Source organism: Fusarium oxysporum, chromosome IV (genome assembly GCF_013085055.1).
Source record: "Fusarium oxysporum Fo47 chromosome IV, complete sequence".
NCBI lineage: Eukaryota > Fungi > Ascomycota > Sordariomycetes > Hypocreales > Nectriaceae > Fusarium > Fusarium oxysporum.
Genome location: NC_072843.1, coordinates 4,494,433 through 4,515,404, shown reverse-complemented (window position 1 = coordinate 4,515,404; position 20,972 = coordinate 4,494,433). Strand labels below are relative to the sequence as shown.

General features: G+C 48.0%; 9 protein-coding genes across 9 annotated transcripts; 4 read left to right on the top strand and 5 right to left on the bottom strand.

Moving 5' to 3' along the window:
* Positions 1-350: 350 nt before the first annotated feature.
* FOBCDRAFT_132389 (pyridoxal phosphate-dependent transferase) lies at positions 351-2,108 on the bottom strand (the record flags this gene model as incomplete). Its single annotated transcript, XM_054704384.1, has 4 exons — positions 351-611; positions 672-1,831; positions 1,881-1,914; positions 1,965-2,108. The coding sequence occupies 4 exons, from the start codon at positions 2,106-2,108 to the stop codon at positions 351-353; spliced, it is 1,599 nt and encodes a 532-aa protein (XP_054560359.1).
* A 426-nt stretch (positions 2,109-2,534) lies between these two features.
* Positions 2,535-5,558, bottom strand: FOBCDRAFT_160172 (uncharacterized protein). Its single transcript, XM_059608394.1, has 6 exons — positions 5,375-5,558; positions 5,226-5,318; positions 5,148-5,173; positions 4,830-5,097; positions 4,558-4,772; positions 2,535-4,265 (listed from the first exon to the last, which is right to left on the bottom strand). Exons 1-6 carry the CDS (start codon positions 5,532-5,534, stop codon positions 2,559-2,561), a joined length of 2,469 nt encoding a protein of 822 aa, XP_059464778.1. The 5' UTR covers positions 5,535-5,558; the 3' UTR covers positions 2,535-2,558.
* A 2,161-nt stretch (positions 5,559-7,719) lies between these two features.
* Positions 7,720-8,025, bottom strand: FOBCDRAFT_273365 (uncharacterized protein; the record flags this gene model as incomplete). Its single annotated transcript, XM_054704382.1, has 1 exon — positions 7,720-8,025. One exon carries the CDS (start codon positions 8,023-8,025, stop codon positions 7,720-7,722), a length of 306 nt encoding a protein of 101 aa, XP_054560357.1.
* Positions 8,026-9,327: 1,302 nt separating this feature from the next.
* Positions 9,328-10,569, bottom strand: FOBCDRAFT_273364 (amino acid/polyamine transporter I; the record flags this gene model as incomplete). The annotated part of the gene is made up of 1 exon (XM_054704380.1): positions 9,328-10,569. One exon carries the CDS (start codon positions 10,567-10,569, stop codon positions 9,328-9,330), a length of 1,242 nt encoding a protein of 413 aa, XP_054560355.1.
* A 783-nt stretch (positions 10,570-11,352) lies between these two features.
* Positions 11,353-12,198, top strand: FOBCDRAFT_273363 (uncharacterized protein; the record flags this gene model as incomplete). Its single annotated transcript, XM_054704379.1, has 1 exon — positions 11,353-12,198. One exon carries the CDS (start codon positions 11,353-11,355, stop codon positions 12,196-12,198), a length of 846 nt encoding a protein of 281 aa, XP_054560354.1.
* Positions 12,199-13,124: 926 nt separating this feature from the next.
* Positions 13,125-13,955, top strand: FOBCDRAFT_200914 (acetoacetate decarboxylase-domain-containing protein; the record flags this gene model as incomplete). The annotated part of the gene is made up of 1 exon (XM_054704378.1): positions 13,125-13,955. The coding sequence occupies one exon, from the start codon at positions 13,125-13,127 to the stop codon at positions 13,953-13,955; it is 831 nt and encodes a 276-aa protein (XP_054560353.1).
* Positions 13,956-14,765: 810 nt separating this feature from the next.
* Positions 14,766-16,241, top strand: FOBCDRAFT_132548 (amino acid/polyamine transporter I; the record flags this gene model as incomplete). The annotated part of the gene is made up of 1 exon (XM_054704377.2): positions 14,766-16,241. One exon carries the CDS (start codon positions 14,766-14,768, stop codon positions 16,239-16,241), a length of 1,476 nt encoding a protein of 491 aa, XP_054560352.2.
* Positions 16,242-16,613: 372 nt separating this feature from the next.
* On the top strand, positions 16,614-18,356 carry FOBCDRAFT_260285 (fungal-specific transcription factor domain-containing protein; the record flags this gene model as incomplete). Its single annotated transcript, XM_059611259.1, has 4 exons — positions 16,614-18,127; positions 18,170-18,199; positions 18,249-18,273; positions 18,330-18,356. The coding sequence occupies exons 1-4, from the start codon at positions 16,806-16,808 to the stop codon at positions 18,354-18,356; spliced, it is 1,404 nt and encodes a 467-aa protein (XP_059464777.1). The 5' UTR covers positions 16,614-16,805.
* Positions 18,357-18,667: 311 nt separating this feature from the next.
* On the bottom strand, positions 18,668-20,151 carry FOBCDRAFT_200911 (uncharacterized protein; the record flags this gene model as incomplete). The annotated part of the gene is made up of 4 exons (XM_059608986.1): positions 18,668-19,162; positions 19,213-19,550; positions 19,614-19,893; positions 19,996-20,151. 4 exons carry the CDS (start codon positions 20,149-20,151, stop codon positions 18,668-18,670), a joined length of 1,269 nt encoding a protein of 422 aa, XP_059467132.1.
* Positions 20,152-20,972: the final 821 nt, after the last annotated feature.

The following is a 20,972-nucleotide window of genomic DNA, read 5'->3' as shown; positions in this document are numbered from 1 at the left end:
TTAAAATGCGAGGTAAGGCGCGCGATGCAAGCATCACCCCACAGTAACAGTCAAGATTATCTTATCAGATCCTTGCCTTGCATGGCTCTGAAAACTCTTTCGTATTACTAAGACAAGTAGTTCCTTGGCTCTGTACTGTCAAGCAATTGCTCTCCTCAGAATCTCATTCTTTGCATCCAGAAATTCTGCAACCGCTCACGGGTCGAATCCATGTCTCTTGGGGAAACCTGGACATGAACGCTGCTCAAGAGTGGATGATCTAGCGAACGTCCATTATCGTAAAGACTGATCGGTCAACTTATGGGGAAGTTCGTTATTTATTTTTCATGCTCGCTCTTGTATCCAACAGTCTATGCTTCTATCCGAAAAGACTTCTTGATCGCCGCGCTGAGGCGCTGAACTGCCGTACACATATCCTCCTCCGCCGCGCTCGCAAACGTGACACGTAGAAACAACTCATTCAGTTCCTTCTGCGGCTCGGCTCGGAACCACGAGCCACGAGCAAAGAGAACTCCCTGATCAATGCTGTGCTGGAAGATTTCTCCTTCAATCTCATCCAGACTTCGGCGCAGGTAATCTGGGTGTTTTGTATGATCAAGTTTCACCCATAGCTATTACACAAGTCAGTACCTCTCTCCAGCATAAAACAGGGTATCGACTGGGGAACTTACAAACATGCCTGCTGCTGGAGGGACCCAAGATGCAATATCCGTGGGCAGGTAGTCCTCGCAAGCTGCAAGTAAGGCATTGCGTCTTCTGGTATAATTCGTCCTCAGATCAATGAGCCACTTGAGATAGCCCTCATGACCCCATGTCTCATCCACCAGTTTCCAGATGATTAGCTGTGATATACCGCTAGGTCCCTGGTTTGCAACTTCAGCATGACAGAGATACCTCTGGATGACCTGCTTACTAGCAGTTATCCATCCCATTCTCGAACCGGGGACTAGGACCTTGGAGAAGGAGTCCATTCGAAGGACTCGGCCATCAACGTCCAGGCTGAGATATGAGGGGACAAGACTAGTCAGGAACTCATCGACAGTCTCATTTGCCACAACTTCAGTCCCTCTTCCCGTGTAGGGCTTCATTTGGATGAAGTAGTAAGGCTCGTCTTCGATGATAAAGATGTTGTGTTTTTGGCAAACTCTGTAGACCTCACGTCGCCGCTCGAGGCTCTGTGTCGCGCCAGTAGGGTTCTGTCCAGATGGCACGGTATAAAGAAGATGCGGCTTTCGAGCGCCTCGAGCCGCTTCATCCCATGTCTCCAGAACGTGATCCATGTGATTGGGCACTAGTCCTTGCTCATCCATGTTGATACCGAAAACCTTGATGCCCTGTGGAATGAAGGTCTCCATCGCCGTCGCAAAGGTGTAGTCTTCGGTGAGGATAGAATCGTCTCTGAACTGGTCACAGAGCATACGAACGGTCTGCTCCAGAGCTCCTGTACTTCCCACGGTCTGGCAAACTGCCCAATCCGCATAAGGCGGGTTATAGACAAGGTCAACGTGTTCTGTTATCCAGCGCATCATCTGTGGGGATCCTGTTGCTTGGCCGTAGTTGAAAGCAATAGATATGTCGTAGTCCGAGGTACCGTCCCTGGTGTCGTATTTACCAATATGAGCTATCTGGGCGCCGCTGGCAGGTGAGTCGAGTAGATGCTGCTTCTCAGAGAAGTTCGGCGCCGTAGGTACACGCATGGCGATCTCAGAGATAGGAAAGTATTCGCTCGAGGGCAGGCCGCCGCCAAGGGAGATCAGGCCGGGTGTCTTGATGTACCCGGCGGCTTGTTTGAGGATGCATGGTGGACGCTTGCTCTCGCCACTAAAGTGTGCTTGAAGGTGTCAGCGTTGGATCTGGAAACAGTAATCGAGATAACATACTCCCCCACTTTCGGGCTAAAGGCTTGCCATCGGCCTATATCCTGATTAACCTCATCGCCATCATCACGAAACATCGATGCTTACAGGCAATTTGAACATGTCGCTGTCAGACATGGCAGCTATGCCCAGCCGTATCTTGGTAGCTGTAGCTCGCCTTTCGCGCATGAGTTCAATTTTAACATGACTCCCACCAGGGGAGCCAAGCGCCGTTGCTGTTGAGTGTCCCATGTCGCTTAGCCCTCTTGCTCGAACGATAGATCACGGCCCTTGCAGGTTATTTGACGCATTTTTAAAGACCTTGCACATACAAGATGATGGCTTATCTGCGGTTCCGGTCCTCTAGGGCCTGTCAAAGTCAAAGGGCGTGTGGAATATTGGCTGGTGCACTTTGCGCCCTACGGCGCTGCGCTGTGGAGCCATAATGCGCCTGACTAGTTTAGCTCGCATGGCCCCGCGAGGGATTGCAGTTTTCGTGCACTCATTGTGGAGCTCTGCCCTCGATCCCTACGGCTCACTCGAAGACTTTATCTTCGTCAATGAGCAAGGCCTAAATTAAATCCACAGGAAGAAAATTAAAGCCAGTGCTGATATGAAGAGCAATGTTCTGGAAAGTTGATAGAATTGGTGAATCAGCCAACATCCAATCTTGTGTGACCTATATAGCTATACCATCACGCTCTAGTCTTTCGATAAATGCTGTCTCCGAAAAGTAGCGATCCACTGCTCGTTGTCAGCTATGGTCTGTTCCCAGTTATCATCACTCCCATACACCAGCCTCCTCGCCTCGCCCTGAAACATCTCATCCGTCGGAAAGACACCACTCGCAAAGGACTGCTGAGCAAAACGACCTAAATGCCACGCTAGAAACTTGGTATAAGAGTCGGGCGTCAAATCGAACCCAGGATCGAGCTGCTGCTCCGGATCTGGGACAGCCTTGCCGTTTCTCTCCTCTATCTGAGCGAAATGGTCCGGCACCGTTGGATCCGTGGCGGAAAAGGGTACCATGGTTAAAGCCTCGTTTGCAAGGAGGTATGGTGGCAAGGCATTTCTAACCTGTGCTGCGATCGAGGGCTCGAAGTTGTGATCGCCTTTCCATTCTGCCATTGTTTTGCCCTGGCGGAAATGCTGTGTGAGGTGGTCTGCACGGTCCTGCCACGACGCGAGATGCTGGTCGCAGAAACCACATCGCGAGGAAATCGGGGGAGGCGGTATCCTCCAGTCGTCCAAGATGGGCAGCGTGTCTAGTTGATGAAACCCGCGGAGATGTTGAATGAGGTTATCTTTGCGCCTAAAGACGTGCGGCTGTTGACCATTATGACATGCGTTATGGTTATGAGAGTTTAGGTGATGGTCAGTAGGATCAAGGACATTGCAGTATGCACATGTACTCCTCCCAGTCAAGGACGATACCACTGCACCACCATAAGGTGCACAAATCCACTGGTCGCAATCAAGGTGAAGCGTCTTTTCGTGTCTAGTCCAGTCATGCTTCTTAGAAAACGAATCGCAACAGAATGTGCAATGGAAGATCCGGGGCTTCTTATTAGCACCAGCGACTTCACTCCTCCTCTTTGTAACGCGTCTCCTGTTTCGATTCTGGAACGATCGAGACGACTGCGTAGAAACGATTGAGCTTGAAGATTGACTGTGCCAACTGGCCACGCTCGGACTCGATGATTCCACCCTGGTGAAAGGAGCTTGCATGTTATCGCTCAGAGGATTTCCTTGTAATGTATCATAAATGGCGGACCAAGATGCCGATTCGGTTTCTGGAGGGCTGTTTCTCCATCTCTGCAAAGGCTCAGAGGCTTGCTCGCTTGCGTCGTAGACAGGAATGTGAATGCTTCGTCCGCCGTTCAGGGTATGTCTGAGTGAATAACGGCTTCTGCGACGTGGAAGAGTCGAATTTGGGGTGATGGGAATGGCGGGATACTGGGGGTTCGTTGAGGTGTCCGTCTCGGAGAGTTCCTGGTTGGCTAAAGATGAAGTACTAAAGGCACGCTGCAGATTGTAAGGAGAAAACCCATCGCTATGAGAGTAACGTTGGATCTCTTGCTGGCTCAATGAACCTAGGCTGGATGCATGAATTTGATCGAGCTCGAAGTTGTCGGCAGCCAAGTCTGGGCAACCAAAGGTCAGGTCCTCCAGCGGTGTCTGATCAAAACACGATCCGATACCACCATCAAAAGCAGGAAGTAATTCGTCCGAAAAATTGATCTCTGATTCAGGGGGGAGCTGATTGCTCTGTTGCCAATGCACTCCATCATCTTGGGTTCCGGTTAGATGCGCCTCGGCGCCAAAAGACGTCCAACCTCCGCGATTGAGGTCGCAGACTGAGTTTGCTTGCGAGCGGCTCTGACGAGGTATTTGATGGGAGGCCATGTTCTCTCTGGAGTAGTATGCGGTCATTTAAAGTGTAAAAAGCAAGGGAACAAGACTTTAAAAACATGGGGAGCAACGAATAAGTGCAGCGGGGTTTGGTTCATCCGATTGTGGGGGTCAACATGACTTGTTGCGGGCATTGTTATCTACGCTAGTTGTGATAGTGTGAACTTAACCTCTGCAGCTTGAACTAGACGACTGGCTGAGTGATCTTAAATCTTTTTATCTATCTTAATATTCGACTTCAGTAACTACCGCCTTTTTCGGTACCCTCTCGTCCCTTAGCAATATTAACCTCCTGCGTCATAATAAATTGTAACGATGTGAAGTCAGTTGCCACGTGAATCATATCGAACCCAGCCTTGGAATATTCCCTCGCTTGCTTGCCAGATGTGCTGTATATTCCACATTTCTTGCCAAACCTGTGGCAAACCTCGAGCACGCGTGCAACTGCCTCTCGTAGTTCTGGTTTAACGATGCCTTGTATAATAGGATGGCCGATATTGTTCCCTGCAGCTCGAAGGTTAATACTCAACTTCACTGCAGTTACGGTACTGTAAAACGAACCCAAATCGAATGGTCCCACGAATAATATATCAACACCATCAACAGCGGCGATTTCCTCCAAGTTATTAAGGGCCTCTTGGGTTTCAATCTGGACTATAGTAAGAAGGCTGCTATTTGCCTGCTGGAGATATTCGGTCATCGTTGGCATGGGGCTGAAGCGTTCCATTGCGTAAGGAGAGCCAAATCCACGCGTGCCTTGTGGAGGGAACTTGGCGGCTTTGACGATTTCTCTGGCTTCTTGCGCGGTGCGAAGCAAAGGTACCAGGATCTTAAGCATCTGATTAGTTACTGTTCAATGCAGGTGCCATTTACACTCACTCCATGCGCACCCGAGTCCAAAGCTCCTATTGCCTGTGAGCAGATCGGTCGTTGTCGTTCATGGGTTGGTTGTCTTACTCTTGATCATCCATGACTCCATGCTGGGAATTCTCACTATGGGAGATGCACCAGCTGCAGCAACAGCAGGGACTGCTTCGTGCATAGCGCTGTCTAATACCACAGTTTCAGTTTCGCAGAGTAATTGGTAGACATTGACCAGTACTCACCGTCAAGATTACCGTGCTCACAATCGATCACCACCCAGTCGACGCCTGGGACGCGGGCGAGGGCACGCGACACATTGGCGCCAGGCACCATCTGCCACAGCCCCATGCTCGGTCCATCAGCTCGCTGCAGTGCCACTCTCAAGAAATTACCTTGTTCCATGATGGCGATTGAGCAAGGAGGAATAGTACGAGAGTAGAATGTTGAAGAGTTGGCTAATTGAAGTGATCAGAAATGGCGGGGTATTAGTAGGCTATAGCTCGGCAGTTCAACTGGTCCTTTGCCATTGGTTCCCACACACCGCGGTAAACGTTCCGTTGTCATTGAAGACCCGAAAGAGACCTTCCAGGCGTAGTAGGGCGCAAAGGTTAGTAGGGCGCAAGGGGCAGGCGCTAGGCAATATTGGAGAAGCGTGGGGAGGGGGTGTAAGTAGTAGTCTCTATCCTATGAGTTGTCTTGACTTTCAAGATGCAATAATTGCTAAAGCTATTGCAATCTACTGAATGATATTAAGTAATGGTTAAAGTTGCCTCTGATACTCGTGTAAATTTATAAAACATCCCTTTGATATACGGTATTAGCATGCGCTTGTGTCTGAGTAACAGCCTTTCATGTTAAAACTTGAGAGCGGCCTGATCTTCATAAAGACCTTTGTGATAACTTGGAGACATATTGGGCCCAACATAAAATATGAACGAATACTTGCCTTCTGAAGTCACCTTTACAGCGGAGTTGATGCTATTGACTGGGTTGCATTGATGAGATGATACTTGGCCAGAATACTAGTTGGATGCTTAGCTTATATTAGTTTATCAGAGATAAAGAGGCTTGGCGTGGAAGACCAATCCAATTCAGATTTCCTTCATATCTACTAGGCATGTCGTGAACCGCTAAGTTCTATGTAGTTATATAAGCTGTCAGCCACAGATCTCAATTACAAGTAATACATCTGGCTCACAACTTGCTGCCAGTCGCAATCTATCCTCTTTAGTCGCCTCTTGTACCCTAATCTTTGCTATCACTTCCAAAGTGTGCCGTCTACCGTCGCAATCACAACATATATGCCTAGATCCATAACTGAGAGGCAAATCTTGCAACAAGCTGACAAGCATGTCATATTAGCTTCTTTCCGTTGCATACGTGGAGCAAGGAACAAAAAACCACAAGAGCCTCTGCTTAGGAAGGAGTAAGATATGAATATTACAATCCTTTTATAAATTAACATATATTTATAAAATCCACTTGAAAAGCTATCTCATAAATGTGCCTTAGCTACTATAGGCGTTTCCTCTTCTAGCGAAATTCGTAACGGTCGAATTCTCTTATCAGTCGCAAAAATAGATTTCGGGAAACTCTCGTCTGCACCCTCTCCTAGGATACTCCCAGCCACTGCCTGTAAAGTAAGAAATGCCTTAATCATACCCGTGGCATGATATCCTCCGCACATCCATTGGTGGCTACGTCCTAGAAAAGGCAAGCAACCAGCAAAGGGAATGCCATCTTAAGAGAAAGCCAAGATACCGGACCACACATAAGATACCTTAGTCGCAGCATCTGCATCAGGAGCGATAAGAGCCTCATAAGGAAAACCTCTCAGATATAACAGAGGGCTCAGATCGGTCTCGCTATTATCTCCCACGGCCTTGCGACCTATATTTGCCCGCCTGACAATTACACGCCCGTCCTTGCGTTAAATAAGGTAGTTATAGTCCTTAATACTATACCGCAGCCAAAGCGAATAATCACTTCTAAGTCCCAAAGGAGACTTACCACCAGGTGTCAGAGCATATAATAAGACATTACCTCTAACAGGTAAGATAAATAGTCTAAGCTCAGGCAATAAGCAGCCAAGCCAGGCGTTGGTTGCGTGGATAACGTGCTTGGCTTAAATAGTGCCTCGTGAAGTTACAATAGTAGCATATTTATCCTAGGGCTAGTCGATAATAGACGTGACAGGTATATATATCTGCATATTAATCTTATTCTAATTAATAAGAGGCCTAAGAACGCCAGTGATCTACTTATAAGGCCACATGGAAGCTGCTGGGATAGCAATGGCACTGATAGCATGGGATAATAGTTTAAGAACGTCCTGAAGATACCATTGATCTGTATGGATAGTATGTTTATCCGCAAGATTAGGTGCATAAGTATGCATGTCTTTAAGACTAGCAATAGCTTTCTTGAAATCCTTCTGGTTATAATAAGCCTTAATACCCTATGTAAGAACTAAATCATAATTAATGCCGTCCTCGTGGATAGCATTAGCCATAGCTTTAAGGTGAGCATGCTTAAAAGCCGAGATTCGCACAGCTTCTTTAATACCAAAGGAGTGCTTTCTCTCTTCCTATATGGCAAATGTTATGGTCTTGCAATGGCCACCGTTACGGCCTGTAGCGCCGGAGCAGAGAGATTTAGCATCTAACAATACGATGGATATACCTGGCTTTTTCTTTAACAAGGTACAAACAAGATTTATGCCAGTAAGGCCAGCACTAATGACGGCTACATCAGCGATATTCGACGGCCATTCGGATTGATAATCGGCTCGAGGATGTGGTTTAGAATGCCAGAACGGAACAGTACCGTTTGATGATGGATAGCCAGGGTCGACGACGCCCGGTTCATAGATGCCTTCCAACGCGCCAGACATTTTGTTGTTTATCTGTGGTAACGAAGAAAACCAAGAATCGTGAATGGAAGTGCAACGAGCACTTTGTTTGGTGGTTAAGAGAAAAAAGAATAAAAGGGCTTAGCGATGGCAAAAACAAGACAATGGGTAACCTTCACTGAACAGTAGACCTGGTCACGTATAGTTGCTAAAGGTGGCGAAAGGTTGACTTCCTTATTATTATTACCAAAAGGGATTGTGAAGCTCTCACTCGGCCTGCCTGTTTGATTAGTAGTTCTCTATCCACTTCTGATCAGGTGGGAAAAGGCTCCAGGCTCCTCCAGACTCCTCCGCCGCGGAGAAAGTTTTGTCTCTTGACGAGGTTCCCGCAGGCACTGTGCGGCTGACTCGAGCACACGATGTCACGCTATACGAAGCTAATCCCAAAGGGTTAACTTGAATGAGAACTACTTTTTGAGGCACTTCTACGGAGATCTGGATGTCCATGTTGTCTTGGGCCATTCTCAGGATTCGTTGAGGACAAGAACCCTCTTACTAAGTTAGAGTAAAGGGGGGATGATAAGTATTCGTTCAGTGATTGGTGTTCTTGTGTAATTTTCTACCTATGCCACGTCAAGGTGTTCTCTTCTCTGCAACAAAGATATCAGCACGTACCAGCCCTTCAATCCCAGAGCTTCATTTTGGCCACTGTCTTCAACGCACACATTGGTCAAGCGTCGGAGCAATAACTTGGTAACGTCACATGTCTTCAGAAGTTCCCAACAGCTCTCGTTAATCAGACAGGACTTTGGTGAAGTAAGTGATGTGCTCCCATGGAACACTTGCACTTAACGGATGATCGCTGTGTAAAAACAGAACTACTCGACCAAGTTCTTTTCACGAAACCTTCAAAAAGTACTAACAGCCGTTTGGCTACTGAAAGACGGGTTATATTAGTGAAAGCGTGCAATCATGCGAGGTAGAAATGTAAGCCGCTACGAGGTAAACAGAACTGAAACTCTTGCTGCTTCATTGAACTATGTGAGTTTGATTAAGCATATCAACCGTTTAGCTAATACCAGTATCCGCCAGCTGATATGACCTTCTTCCTACAGAAAACCAGCAGATGATACCGAATACAACAAGTGCACCAAGAACTACAGTGGCATAGTTCATTTCATCAGCAGCGACAGGTGTATAGTACGGAAAAGAGAAAAAGACAAGTGCTGTAAGACACCAAACCAAGGTCAGTATGTTAGCAACATAACCTAGCTTAGGAAACCAGAACGGGCCGGGAGCAATGTTGGATCGGCCATGGTAGAGCAGGCATGCGATGCAAGCTATTTACGAGATATACTGGAACAGAAGACCGCCTGCGACCAGGGAGTTGAAGGCAAGGTCTGAAGCCAGATATAGGCATCCCAGTATGACGATAAAAATGTTAGACCAAACATGTGACCAGATAGGCGCGTGGAAGGGGGCCCCGGCTACCTGACTCAGGTATCTCGAGAAAGGAAACCCGTGGTTGCGGCTGAAAGCCCATGCCATTCTAGATTGCCATGTATGACATCCTATAATAGCCCCGAAAGCAGAAGCAGTCACTAGTGACTGCAGAGCAATAGCAGCAGCCTTGGAATGGTAGAGTTGAAGGAAGATTTCCAGGGACGGCACAGCTGCGATGACGACGGTGTCGAGATCTGGGGCTGAGAACATGAGTGCAAAGACGATTGGTAACCCCGTGACGAATCCCACGGCGATGGTACAAAGAAGAGCCTTTGGTATGTTTTTGTTGGGACGGGGAATCTCGTCGGCCAGGTGAGTGATAGAGTCCAGACATGAGAAGGACCAGGCGCTGGGGTTGAATCCAATGAGGAATGCGACACCAGCAGGCCATCCAGAAACATTTTTCAAATCAACGAAGAATGTGCTCGCACTCTGCTTGTGAGAGTCACCTGCCAGCAATGAAACAAATATGGCAAAGACCATTGAAGGTGTGTAGATCAGCAGGGCCTTGCTGCACCATGGCAGGCACCGTTCGAAGAAATTGAACCCGAACGCCAGGAGGTTAACAAGTTGGTATCCGATAAATGTGATCCATGGTTTGACGATGAATGATGGATGGACTGAGGCGACCATTCCCAAGATAATCTGCGCGACGATAAGGTCGACAGAAGCTGTCACGCAGAGTCCGCTGGCCCAACTGATCAGACCGACCATGTAGGACAAGAAGCGACGACATGACCGAGGCCCAAGCTTGCCAACCCAGAAGTATTGTCCCCCTGCGTGAGGCAAGGCAGACGCGAGCTCGCCAAGGCTGATGGCGATGCAGCATCCCATCAAAGCCATCAAGATAAATCCCCAGAATAGAACAGGAGGCCCTCCGAAGGGCAAGGCATTAGCCAGGCCGACTATTATGCCAACTGCGGTGTTTGTGATGGAATGGCCAAGACCCATGGCGGTCCAGATGGTGAAGGGCTTTTCCATGACCTCTTCTATGGTGCCGTGCTCGTACGAGCCGTGGTTCTCGAGGTCGTTTTCCGTCTTAACATTATGCTTCGAAGACGTACGTTGCGTTGCGACAGACATGTCTGCGTCTGGAAAATGAAGGGATAGTATTTCGATCTTAGATGTGGGTAGCTAATTGATGATGAGATATAAACGCCAAGGTGCGAGATAGTAGAGGAAGGCGGCGCAGTGTCAAATAGAAATTCCAGTCTCAGCGAGATCAGAAGCATGGCCACGTCACATGGGATTGTCGTGGTATCTCAGTCACCACTCCGCACCAGGGATTTTGAGAGGCAGTTTAGATTACCCCAGAGTGGGATAGTTGCCGGGTGAGACTTGAGCTGCACATTACGCCCAGGCCAGTTTTAGTATGAGAAGAGTGAGGAGAAGGTCGAGATTGCAAGGGTCTCGGTCCGGGGGGGTTGTATTGTCGACATTCTCAGCACGCTTGTATGTAAGAAAGGTACCCTGTATACCTGATGTTAGATAGGTCGCGTGGTCTCGCCCCAAAGAACAGAAACCATGAATCTACTGTTTGGCTTTTCGTCAGCCCCTCATACTGTACGTACTCAAATCGAGCTTACCTTGATTGGGAACATGTGCGAAGCTTGAGCTTTTCTTAATTGGGAACACGTGCGAAAGCTAGTTATTATTGAGCTTATCTGAATTGAGCACATGTGCGAATGTGAGTTATTGCTGGTCTTATCTTGATTGGGAATATGTGCGGTGGCTATGGCTATACTTCAAGAATGAGCAGGATCAGCTTGGGTATAAGTTTGCCCAAGATACGGCACTTGTACATGTGAACTGACTTGCCGTGCACCAAACTTCCATCCCTACTTCATCACATTTTGATCCATCATCATGTCTTTCGTCGCAACCCCTGAGGAGGTCCAGGCTTTCCAGGACCTCTCATCCAATCCTAGCTTCTCTCAAGAGCTCATTGTCACAGATTTTGAGACAACGCCTGAATTCATCCAGTCAGTCCTGCCTCCCAATTTCGAGGCTGGCGATACCCCGACCGGCCACATCAGCGTCGGTACGTTCGAGAGCAAGCTCTGCGGTGAATTCGATTGTGCCATGGTATCCATCGACGTCAAGTTCAACGGCCGCCCTGGCACATACCTGCTTGAGCTCATCGTCAGTGGTGACATGCCGGTGACCTGGGGACGCGAGGTCTGGGGTGAGGTCAAGAAGACTGGAACTTGCAAGATCTGGAGGTCCGGCAATTACCGCTACGCCGTTGCCGAGCGTTACGGTGTGCGGCTGATCGAACTGCAAGGAGAGTTTGGGGATGACCAGCCTCCCCGTATCCGCGAGAACACAGCCTATGAGATCAAGGCTTACCCCCATTCTATGGGCAGGGGTCTTCAGTGGGCACCCAAAGTGAACCAGCTCAAGGTCGTTGAACACGATACCCGTTGGTCAAAGGGGACAGGCAGGGTTACCATCCGCGGCACATCGTCAGATCCACTGCACAGCATCCCCATCAAGGCCATCAGTGAGTTCATTTACTGCTCCGGCCGGTCCGACTATAACGTCGTTGCCGACTACGATCTGGGAGCTACGGATGCCTACCTACCTTACCTCGTTGGGCGCCATTACGACGATCTGCGAAAGTTCAAAGTCGGTATCCAGTGGACTCAAATGAAGGACGAGGAAGAGGACGAGAAGCCCATGTTGGTGCAGCGCCTGCAGACTCCTCAGTAGAATCTTAGCCCCGAACCCCATGTATTTAGCTATTGGCAATGAATAAATCACCCAGTTTCTGAGTTTGAAACCTACTATATGCCTAGTTTGATTATATATAAACGTAAATTCATCTATGCAGACACTCGCTCCAAAGATTAGAAAGACTTGACCGGCAACCTGCAGCACAAAGGTGCAGACATGCGGCCCTAGATCAGAAGTAGTGATTGTTGCCAAAAGCGACTTTTGGAAATTTCTTATTAAATAGGAGGCTTCCAGTGATGCTAGGGGTGAGGCGGAAATAACAATTGTTATGGTTGAATACCTGGGTAGATGCTTTTGGACAAATAAACGTGTAAAAATAATATAGTGGAGCGGCAATCAGAGCCGACGTGAAGAATTCTCAAAAGCTTAACCGGGTCTTCCTTTGCTCCGTATACCGCACTAGATCCTCGTTCATTTATTAGGGGTACCGATCTTTGTTAAGTTTGACTCGGACTTCGACCGCTTTCGTCCAAGTTAAGTTACCAAACACCTTACTGAAACAGGTAAAGAGATCCCAAACAGCGAACCACCCCGCATTCTTATTCAGAAAACCCGACCTTTTGTGAATAACTCCAATAACAGCAGGTGTAAAGAGACTTGATAGCTAGAAATAGCCACTTCTCAGAAGTGTGTTCCGCAGATGTATGGTAATTTCTCGCATCCCGCGTAGTCCGCGGGATGCGAAGAACATCAACCAAGTGCTATCTGTTTGCGTAGTTCAAATTGGAATGGGAGAGAAAAGCATCACCATTCCTTCCTTCGCTGTGGTTCAAGGTTAAATACGGATCTAGCTGCTTCTTCACACGGAGATAATCACCTTTTTCATGCATCAAGATACTTTCCAATCACCTATAGTCACCCTACTTAAAATTGCTCCCTTCCGTTACCGATTCAACCTCACGATGGGTTACGTCAAAACTGCTGAGGAGGTCGAGGCCTATGATTCCTTCTATACAAAGGTCAACTCCAATGTTCACGCTGTAGGTGCGGCCTTTGTAACGACAGAGGAATTCGCTCGCTCAGTGGTCCCACCCTGCTTTGAGATCCCATCTCCTCCCACAGGAAGCTTCTATGCTTGCACCAACTGTGAGGAGATCGATGGCGAACGGACCGGCGAAGACGAGGAAGCTGGCGTTGTCGCCATCGACGTCCTGTACGAAGGCCGTCCCGGCAGCTACTCGCTTTCCGTCTTCGTTACTCGAGACCAGTCAATGGCTACGGGCCGTGAGGCCTGGTCCATGCCTAAGAAACTTGGCGAGGTGCATCTGATGGGCAATGGCCTGAAAGCAATCGTCATGGCTCAGCGTAAGGGCGCCGAGATGCGACTTGAGACCGTCCTCAAGGCTCCAGAGTTCTTCTCGTCCCCAGAGCCTACAACCTCTACCTTCTATGAGCTCAAGACGGGAATCAATGCTGCCGGTGGACTTCAGCACGCACCGGTCCTTATTGAATTCCAAGTGACTCAGAGGACCTACATGCATCAGGACGCCGATGTGAACAAGACCGAAATATTCCTCAAAGGAACTGACGATGATCCCCTACACACTGTACCTGTTCGCCAGATCACTTCGGCGTATTCGTCTGGCTTCATCATGAACACCAAGGTGTGCAGACAGGTCCAGCTAGCTACCGACGTTGATTACCGTCCCTACATGTATGGTCGATTCTTCGATGACTGGCCACGAACTGCTGCAAAGGCCAAGAAGGCCCGACAATCGCATCAACGGAACTAGTAGTGGCAATTTCAATTGACATGTCTTGGCCTGTTTGTCTGTTCAGTGACTGAGAAAGCACAGTCTGGGTGGTGACTGGAGGTCTTCTAGAAAACTTAGCTAGTAATCGAATATTTGATTCCTAGTCTTATGGCTAAATGGGTTGGATTCTTTGTTTTTACCTGGATATTGTGCGCACGGATGCATTGAGAGCAACAGGCTCTGCAGGCTAGTCATGAGACGGGTTCCTACGGACCATTACAACAGTAGTGAGATGTCAATGTAGTCCCATCCTTATCTTGAGCTTAACCCAACTAGGCCAGAGTGCGAGGTGACCCACCCTAGACATAGCGTGGCTTCTAGCCTCCTATACATACCCATAGCGCTCCTTTAGTCAATCTACCCAACCCCCACCCCCAGGAAATGGGCCGTGATTGGGAATCTGGGGATTCCGGGGTAACCGATCCCCCCTTGGCTGGCACATTGTTTGCCTCGGGCAATGATCTTGTGTCTTTCTTATCAGTCAACCGTTCCTGTCCCCTCGTCAGATCCCGTATTATAATAGCAAAACCTATATGAGGCTCAAGTTCTTTACAGTTTATATAGAGTTGAATTTCTCCCACTTCCATATCAAACCAGCGTACTCGTCACCTTGTTCAATGATACCCATACAACCAATTTCTGGCATCCCGTCAACATCTCGCTCGCATCTACGAACCGCACTTCATGTCTCAGCCAATATCTTTCGATCACGGCGCATCCCCAAATGTCGGACCAAAATTACCGAGCTTGTCAGAAGGGGGCAACAAAGATATCGATAACGTGAAGCGTATGAGCATCGAGAGCCATGCTTGCTCCAAGGAAATCAGCGACAGCGTCCAAGTCACCCTCGAGAAGCGGTTCTCGTTCTGGTCTTTACTGGGCTACCAGCTCTCCGTCATGGCCTCTTGGTCCAACTACCTCGTCATAGCCGGCACGTTCGTCTATATTGGCGGACCTGTTGCCATGATCTATGGCGCTCTTCTGGTGGGCTTCTTCCAATTCATGACCGCCATGTCCCTCTCTGAGCTGGCTTCAGCCTGGCCGCACGCAGGAGGTTCTCAGTTTTGGATCACTCAGTTGATGAGTCCCACCAGCTCTGGTCTCTTCAGCTATTTGACTGGATGGATGAATATTCTGGCCTACCTAACAGCTGGCGCTTCGGCAAATTTCGCTGGCGCGCAGACCGTCACGGCCCTTGTGACTATCCTCAATGGGTATGAGTGGCCCCGTTATCAGGTCTTTCTTGTTTACTGCGCTATGTGCCTACTCGACATACCCATCAATGTGTTTCCCAAGTACTATTCAGCCTTCAACATAGCCTCACTTGTATGTCTCATGGTATTTTTAGTCATCACCATTGCTGTCTGGGCATCCGATTTCCAACATCAATCGGCCCAGTACGTCTTTACCAAGTTTATTAACAGCTCGGGATGGAAAGATTCTGGTATGGCCTTCCTGATATCGCTTACTCAGACTACATACGCCGCCACCGGCCTTGATGCGGTAGTGCATCTTTCGGAAGAGACCCATGATCCAAAAAGAACTATCCCTCTAGTCCTGACTACCTCGGTTGCTATTTCGACTCTCATGTCATTCGGATTCGCCATCTTTCTTGTCTTCAAGATGGGCGATTTCTCGGACTTGGTGGACTTGTCTCTGGGACAAGTCTATCTAGAGCTCTACACCGACTCTATCGGGTTCGGCGCTGGACTAGCTGTGGCGACAACCATCATGACCCTGCTCGCTATTTTTGTTGCCTCACAGATCCTGACGGGCTCATCACGCCTCATCTGGGCCATGGCGCGGCAACAGGGAGTCCCCTTTTCTAATTATTTTTCTCATATAAACCAAGATTTCAAAGTCCCGATACGTTCTTTTGTTGCTTCATTTGTGGTCACTATACTTCTGGGTCTGCTTTATCTCGCAGGCGATTTGGCATGGAACGCCATTGCATCCAGTGTCACGATCGCATATCAGCTAGTATTTACTACACCTATCGTGGTTCTACTCTGTCGCGGCCGAGCTAGACTGCCGACGAGATACTTTGATGTTGGAAGGGTCCCATTTATCGGATACTCAATTAATGTGCTGACTGTGCTGTGGGGAATCTTTATCAGTGTGATTTCCATCTTTCCAATTACTCTACCAGTAACTGGGGATACTATGAACTATGCAGTTGTTGTGTTTGGCATATGGGGGATCATTGTGGGTATTTACTGGTCTACTCATGGGCATCGGAAATTCATGTCGACGGTGGTTCTTTGACACTCGCCTACACAAGCTGGTCTTTTGTGCAAGATAGCTCCTAGATAGATTCTAGCCTTTCAGGATATTGACTTTCCTATATATTCCTACTTTGGTGTGACTGTCTTTGCCGTGTTCCTATCTCTGTTGATTTAATTCAATTGATTATCGCACGCGGATAATGGAGTCGCTTTCTTCTCACTACTAACTTAACCACTCCCGGATTCACATTTGCTTGCCATCTTTGGTTAGCACAGTGTGAAGTTGCCTCACAAAACAGATACTGTAGGTCGGCCACCTGATGGCGCTAGTCAGGTGGAGCTAGTTCTTATCACTGTCCGGCTTTCTGGTGCCCTCGCTCCTCACGCATTTAATCCCTTGCAATTAATCATCTGTCGTCCCATAATAATTCACAACCTTCTACTGAAAGACCTACCTTACGTCACTCAATCGCGCAAGCTTCGAGGCCGTAGGCAAAGCGCTCAGTAAAGCATATAGTCAGCACTCCTGTGAATTGGATAATCCGCTAGCCACAAACAATCTGTGTCACAACGTTGTTCCCAAGTTCAACGAGCCAAGATCCTAATGCGGACCAGGACGCTCAAGCAGCGAACAGGCTGCGAGCAGTGCAAGCGTCGCAAAGTCAAATGTGACGAGAGGAAGCCTGTTTGCTCTCGTTGCACACTCAGAGGGGAGCCTTGTACAGGCAACTTCAGCATCGACATTTGGCAGATTGAGCGACCCTGGGCGTTCTCGGGAGGTATCGCTCCGGGCCCTGGCCCGGCCTCGGAGGATGATATACTCAGGCATTGGTACACTAACGCTTGCCTGCTTATGGCAATGCTCCCTCCGCCAGCCAACCCCTTGTCATACCCTTTGAAACGCCTGCTCCAGCGATCTCGAGCCTTGCGTCACGCCGTACAGAGCGTGTCTTACGCCCACCGCAGCGGATTCTCCGCAGACTCTTCTGGATCGGCAATAGCCTTGCAAGAGAGGAATCTTGCCATTGTCTCGCTTCAATGGGAGATTAAACGCATTCAGTCTAAAACAAATCCAGGGCCACTCATGCATACTCTGATGCTCACTTCGCTCATTCTTTGCGTCTCGTCAGCATGGCTGGATTCTTCAGATACTGAGTATGGTAAGGAGTTCCTCCTTGGTGCCTCCAGTATTGTTCCGGCTTTCTCGCGTGGCGAGCCCCAAGACGAATTCTCATTCTACATCGCTGGGCTCCACCTGTACTGCAGCTTCTTCTCATCATACCTACTTCCTTTGGCACATCAGAGCCAGCATCAGCAAAGTGTCGATTCTATGGCCGCATTCATCGCCAAAAGGCCCCCCAAGTCTCCTTGCCATCCTGTCGTTGGAATAGCCTCTTCGCTTTTCCCTGTCTTGACAAAGATCGGCCACTACTTCCGTCGAGTCGTTGAGTCAAGAGAGTTCTCCCAAGAGACGACCAATAATCTGAGACGAGAATTACTTGACTGCAGTCCAAGAGACGCCGGCAATTCCATTTATCTCACACGACTGGCTGAATGCTATCGAAATCTTGGTGATATAATACTCTATCAAGCGCAGCGCGTCTGTGATGAGCTTGATGCGGTCAACGACATAATCTTCTTCAACAAAGTCTTGGAAGTAATCGAACTGATAGAGAGCATTCCAGCGAATGACCCTCTAATCAACACTCTAGGCCCAATGCTTCTCATTGCCGGTTCCGAGCTACCGCCACAGTACGAGAAGCAAAGGGCAGTAGTCCGGCAAGCCAGCGCACGCTTAGTCTCTTTTACTAAGATCCACACCTACGAGAAAAGCATCGAACTCGTCGAAAAAGTATGGATTCTACGTAGTGAGAGAAGGCCAGTATCATGGCTTGAAGTTATGTTAGAACAGGGACTCTTACTAGGGTTAGCATAGTGACATACTTAAGATATTATACAACACTAAAGATCCTATATCCTAAGTTTATATTTATTATAGTAAGTTGATTTATAATTGTAAATAAATATATTTATATTTTTAATTTAGTATATACTTAAGTGTTATGGCCCCGGTAAGTATTAGACAGTGTATTAGCTGTCCCTAGTAGGTATGTCAACTCCTTTCCAGATTAAACGTTTAAATCAGGCTCAGTGAATTGGCCGTTCACATTGTCAAGGACTTGCGACAGTCAATTATGTGATAAGAAACGCTAGTATTGGCTTCTTTAGGAATATTATTCAGACACCCATGCATAAATCTGTTGTTTTCTTTCATTATCAATGCCTCGTTTATAATGCTCCTCTAAACTGTCCTAAAAGACACCTGAACACTAGACGGTGTTGCTTGCTTTTCTGACCCACTGAACCATGACCTTGCCTTCGCAGTCGGAAACCAGCGCGTGAAAATGGGCTTTAGGCATGGCAGACAAGCACATATAACACCGGCCCAAGGCTCGAGAATGCTGTTTAGCCGTTAGACATAAGAACGAGGCTCATGCCTTTCCCGGAGAAGTTCACATACCCCCTCACCAATTTCCTCCTCATTGTCTTCTCCGTTATCTTCATCCTCGTCGCCTTCCTCATCAATCTCACTGTCGTCGCTGTTTTAGGCAAACAAATCCGGTTGACTATCAATACTGGCTTCCACAAGATACGGATTGAGTTTATGAGGACCCCAGTTTCCAATTGATCAACCCAGCAAACTGTGCGCGGCGTTCCGTCGATGAATGTGAAACGGATAAGGAAATAAGCCGTTTTGGGGGGAACAACGCCCAGGAGACTCTCCTGTATGGTTTGCGCAGATAGTTCGTTCCATGACTCTCGGCCCATGAACTGAATATTCCTTCTGTTTTCAAAATCAGCGACTAGATAGTCCAGCAAAGAGATCCTAATCTCCTCTGTTTCTTCTTTGAGTTCTTGGCCAATTTTCTTTGACTCCGGCTTCGGCGGCGTCTGCTGGAGCTATTGTTTCTAACGTGTCAGTCTTTCCTGGCTAGTTTGATTAGAAATACCCTCACCAGCATATCTAATTCAATTTCAATTTGACCGGCCCAATAGTCCAGAATCCAGAGGATCTCGCTTGTGAACACCTGGGAAATGGCCTCCGTGGAGTTCCCGGTACCCGCATCGAAATGGCCCTTTCCAATGAATCTAATGAGTTCCTTTGATCGAATAATAGACGTATTTTCATGATGCTTGAAATTGATGTCTTTCTTACCCGGGCTCGATTTGACAGCCCAATACGGAGTTTTGGTACCAAACAATCGACCTACTGGCTTCATTGGGTCAGAGTCATTGTCACCCCGGTTAATGACGGGCTTGATGAGGTATTTGAGGAATTGAATAGCGTCTTAAGCTGCATAGTGTCAATTGAAGTTATTGAATGAACAGAACAGATATGGATACCACTTACTCGGGTGCCCATGACGACTGCCGGGAGTGACGATAATATTGCGTGGCCTGAATTGAGTCATGGGAAGTTCTTCGAGAGACACTCTGGCGACCCCTATTTTCTTGAAGAAGGTTTCGGCCGAGGAGCCGTGATGGTCCATCTTCATTACATTGAATCCGCTACCCTCTGGGAGTTTCGTGATATCACACTTGTCTCTGATAAACGACAGAATGCCCCCGACTGCGAGCTCTGCGTTACCATCGCCTCCTGTGAAATAGGAGCAACGTCCAGTCTCTGGCCACTACAGGATAGAGAGAATTGAGCTTTCATTCTTGTCGGGCCCTTTATCCCTTGACCGAATATTTGTTGCGTACTATTGACCCCTACTCCACTGGCAGCATACACGCAGAAGCGAGGCCGAGTCTTGTCTAGGAAATAGATAGTTCTTTGTCGTTTCCTTTGGCGGTGAAGAGTCGATCCCAGAGAAAAGGTCCAAACCAATGAGCTTTCTACCCGTTACGGGCTTTATCAGAGTGAAATGATTTCCGATGGTTTGCATCTGATTATTACTGGGCTCATGGCCGAAGTACAAAGCGATGTTTGCTGTATCAAACCGATTAAGAAATGACGAATTCTCATCGATCAACAATTCGAACACGCCTTTGTAGTGATCGGCATCCCAATGGGTTACAACTCAGGCATTGAGCTTGAGGGGTTTGCCGTCGAGACTAAGCTCTTTGTCAATGACCTCAAGCCTTTCTATTATAGTCTCGCCTAGCCGGGTAGAGTCTGCGGTGTCACCTCCATCCATGAGAAAGGCGGAAATTACCTTTCCTTTGTTTATAAGAACATGGACTGAACAGTCTCTGAGGGGGCTGGGGATTTGGAAATTCTCAACCGACCACAACCAGTCCGTCATCTCGGATGCACCGGGATTCTTGGACGCGCTTTTCCTGAACATCATGAAAAGCTCTTGTCCTGGTGAGGGGGGAAGTGTAGATAGTAATACTTGGGGCAGTTCGGGAAATATTAGAGCGACATGGAATAATACTTAAGCCTATATCTACAAGATAATCAGACCTGGGTAGGAATTACTTGCCTAAATATTTATGTGTCGTGCTCAGAAATTCATAAACAACTAGCTGTTAGCTAAGACTCTGGAGAGTGCAGGTGCAGCAAGAGCGCGTCAGTAATTTGCAACATTCTTCCAGCTCTTGACGGCTGTGGGAGGACGAAAATGGAGCGAAAATGCTTGACGGTGATTAGTCAGGTCCCAGTGACGTAATTAGTTTCTGATGATTGCCCTTTAGTACTGGTGTTTTAGACAAGGTCAAGACGGCAAATTGTGATCTTTTTCTGCTTCCAGTGTTTTTAGTTCCC

Excerpts from the sequence above, each read along its gene's own strand:
- FOBCDRAFT_160172 (XM_059608394.1), bottom strand. The coding sequence starts at position 5,534 with ATGGAACAAGGTAATTTCTTGAGAGTGGCACTGCAGCGAGCTGATGGA. Across the intron at positions 5,319-5,374 it reads TGAGCACGGTAATCTTGACG|ACAGCGCTATGCACGAAGCA; the intron begins GTGAGTACTGGT and ends CTGTGGTATTAG. Across the intron at positions 5,174-5,225 it reads GGAGTCATGGATGATCAAGA|GAGCTTTGGACTCGGGTGCG; the intron begins GTAAGACAACCA and ends CACAGGCAATAG.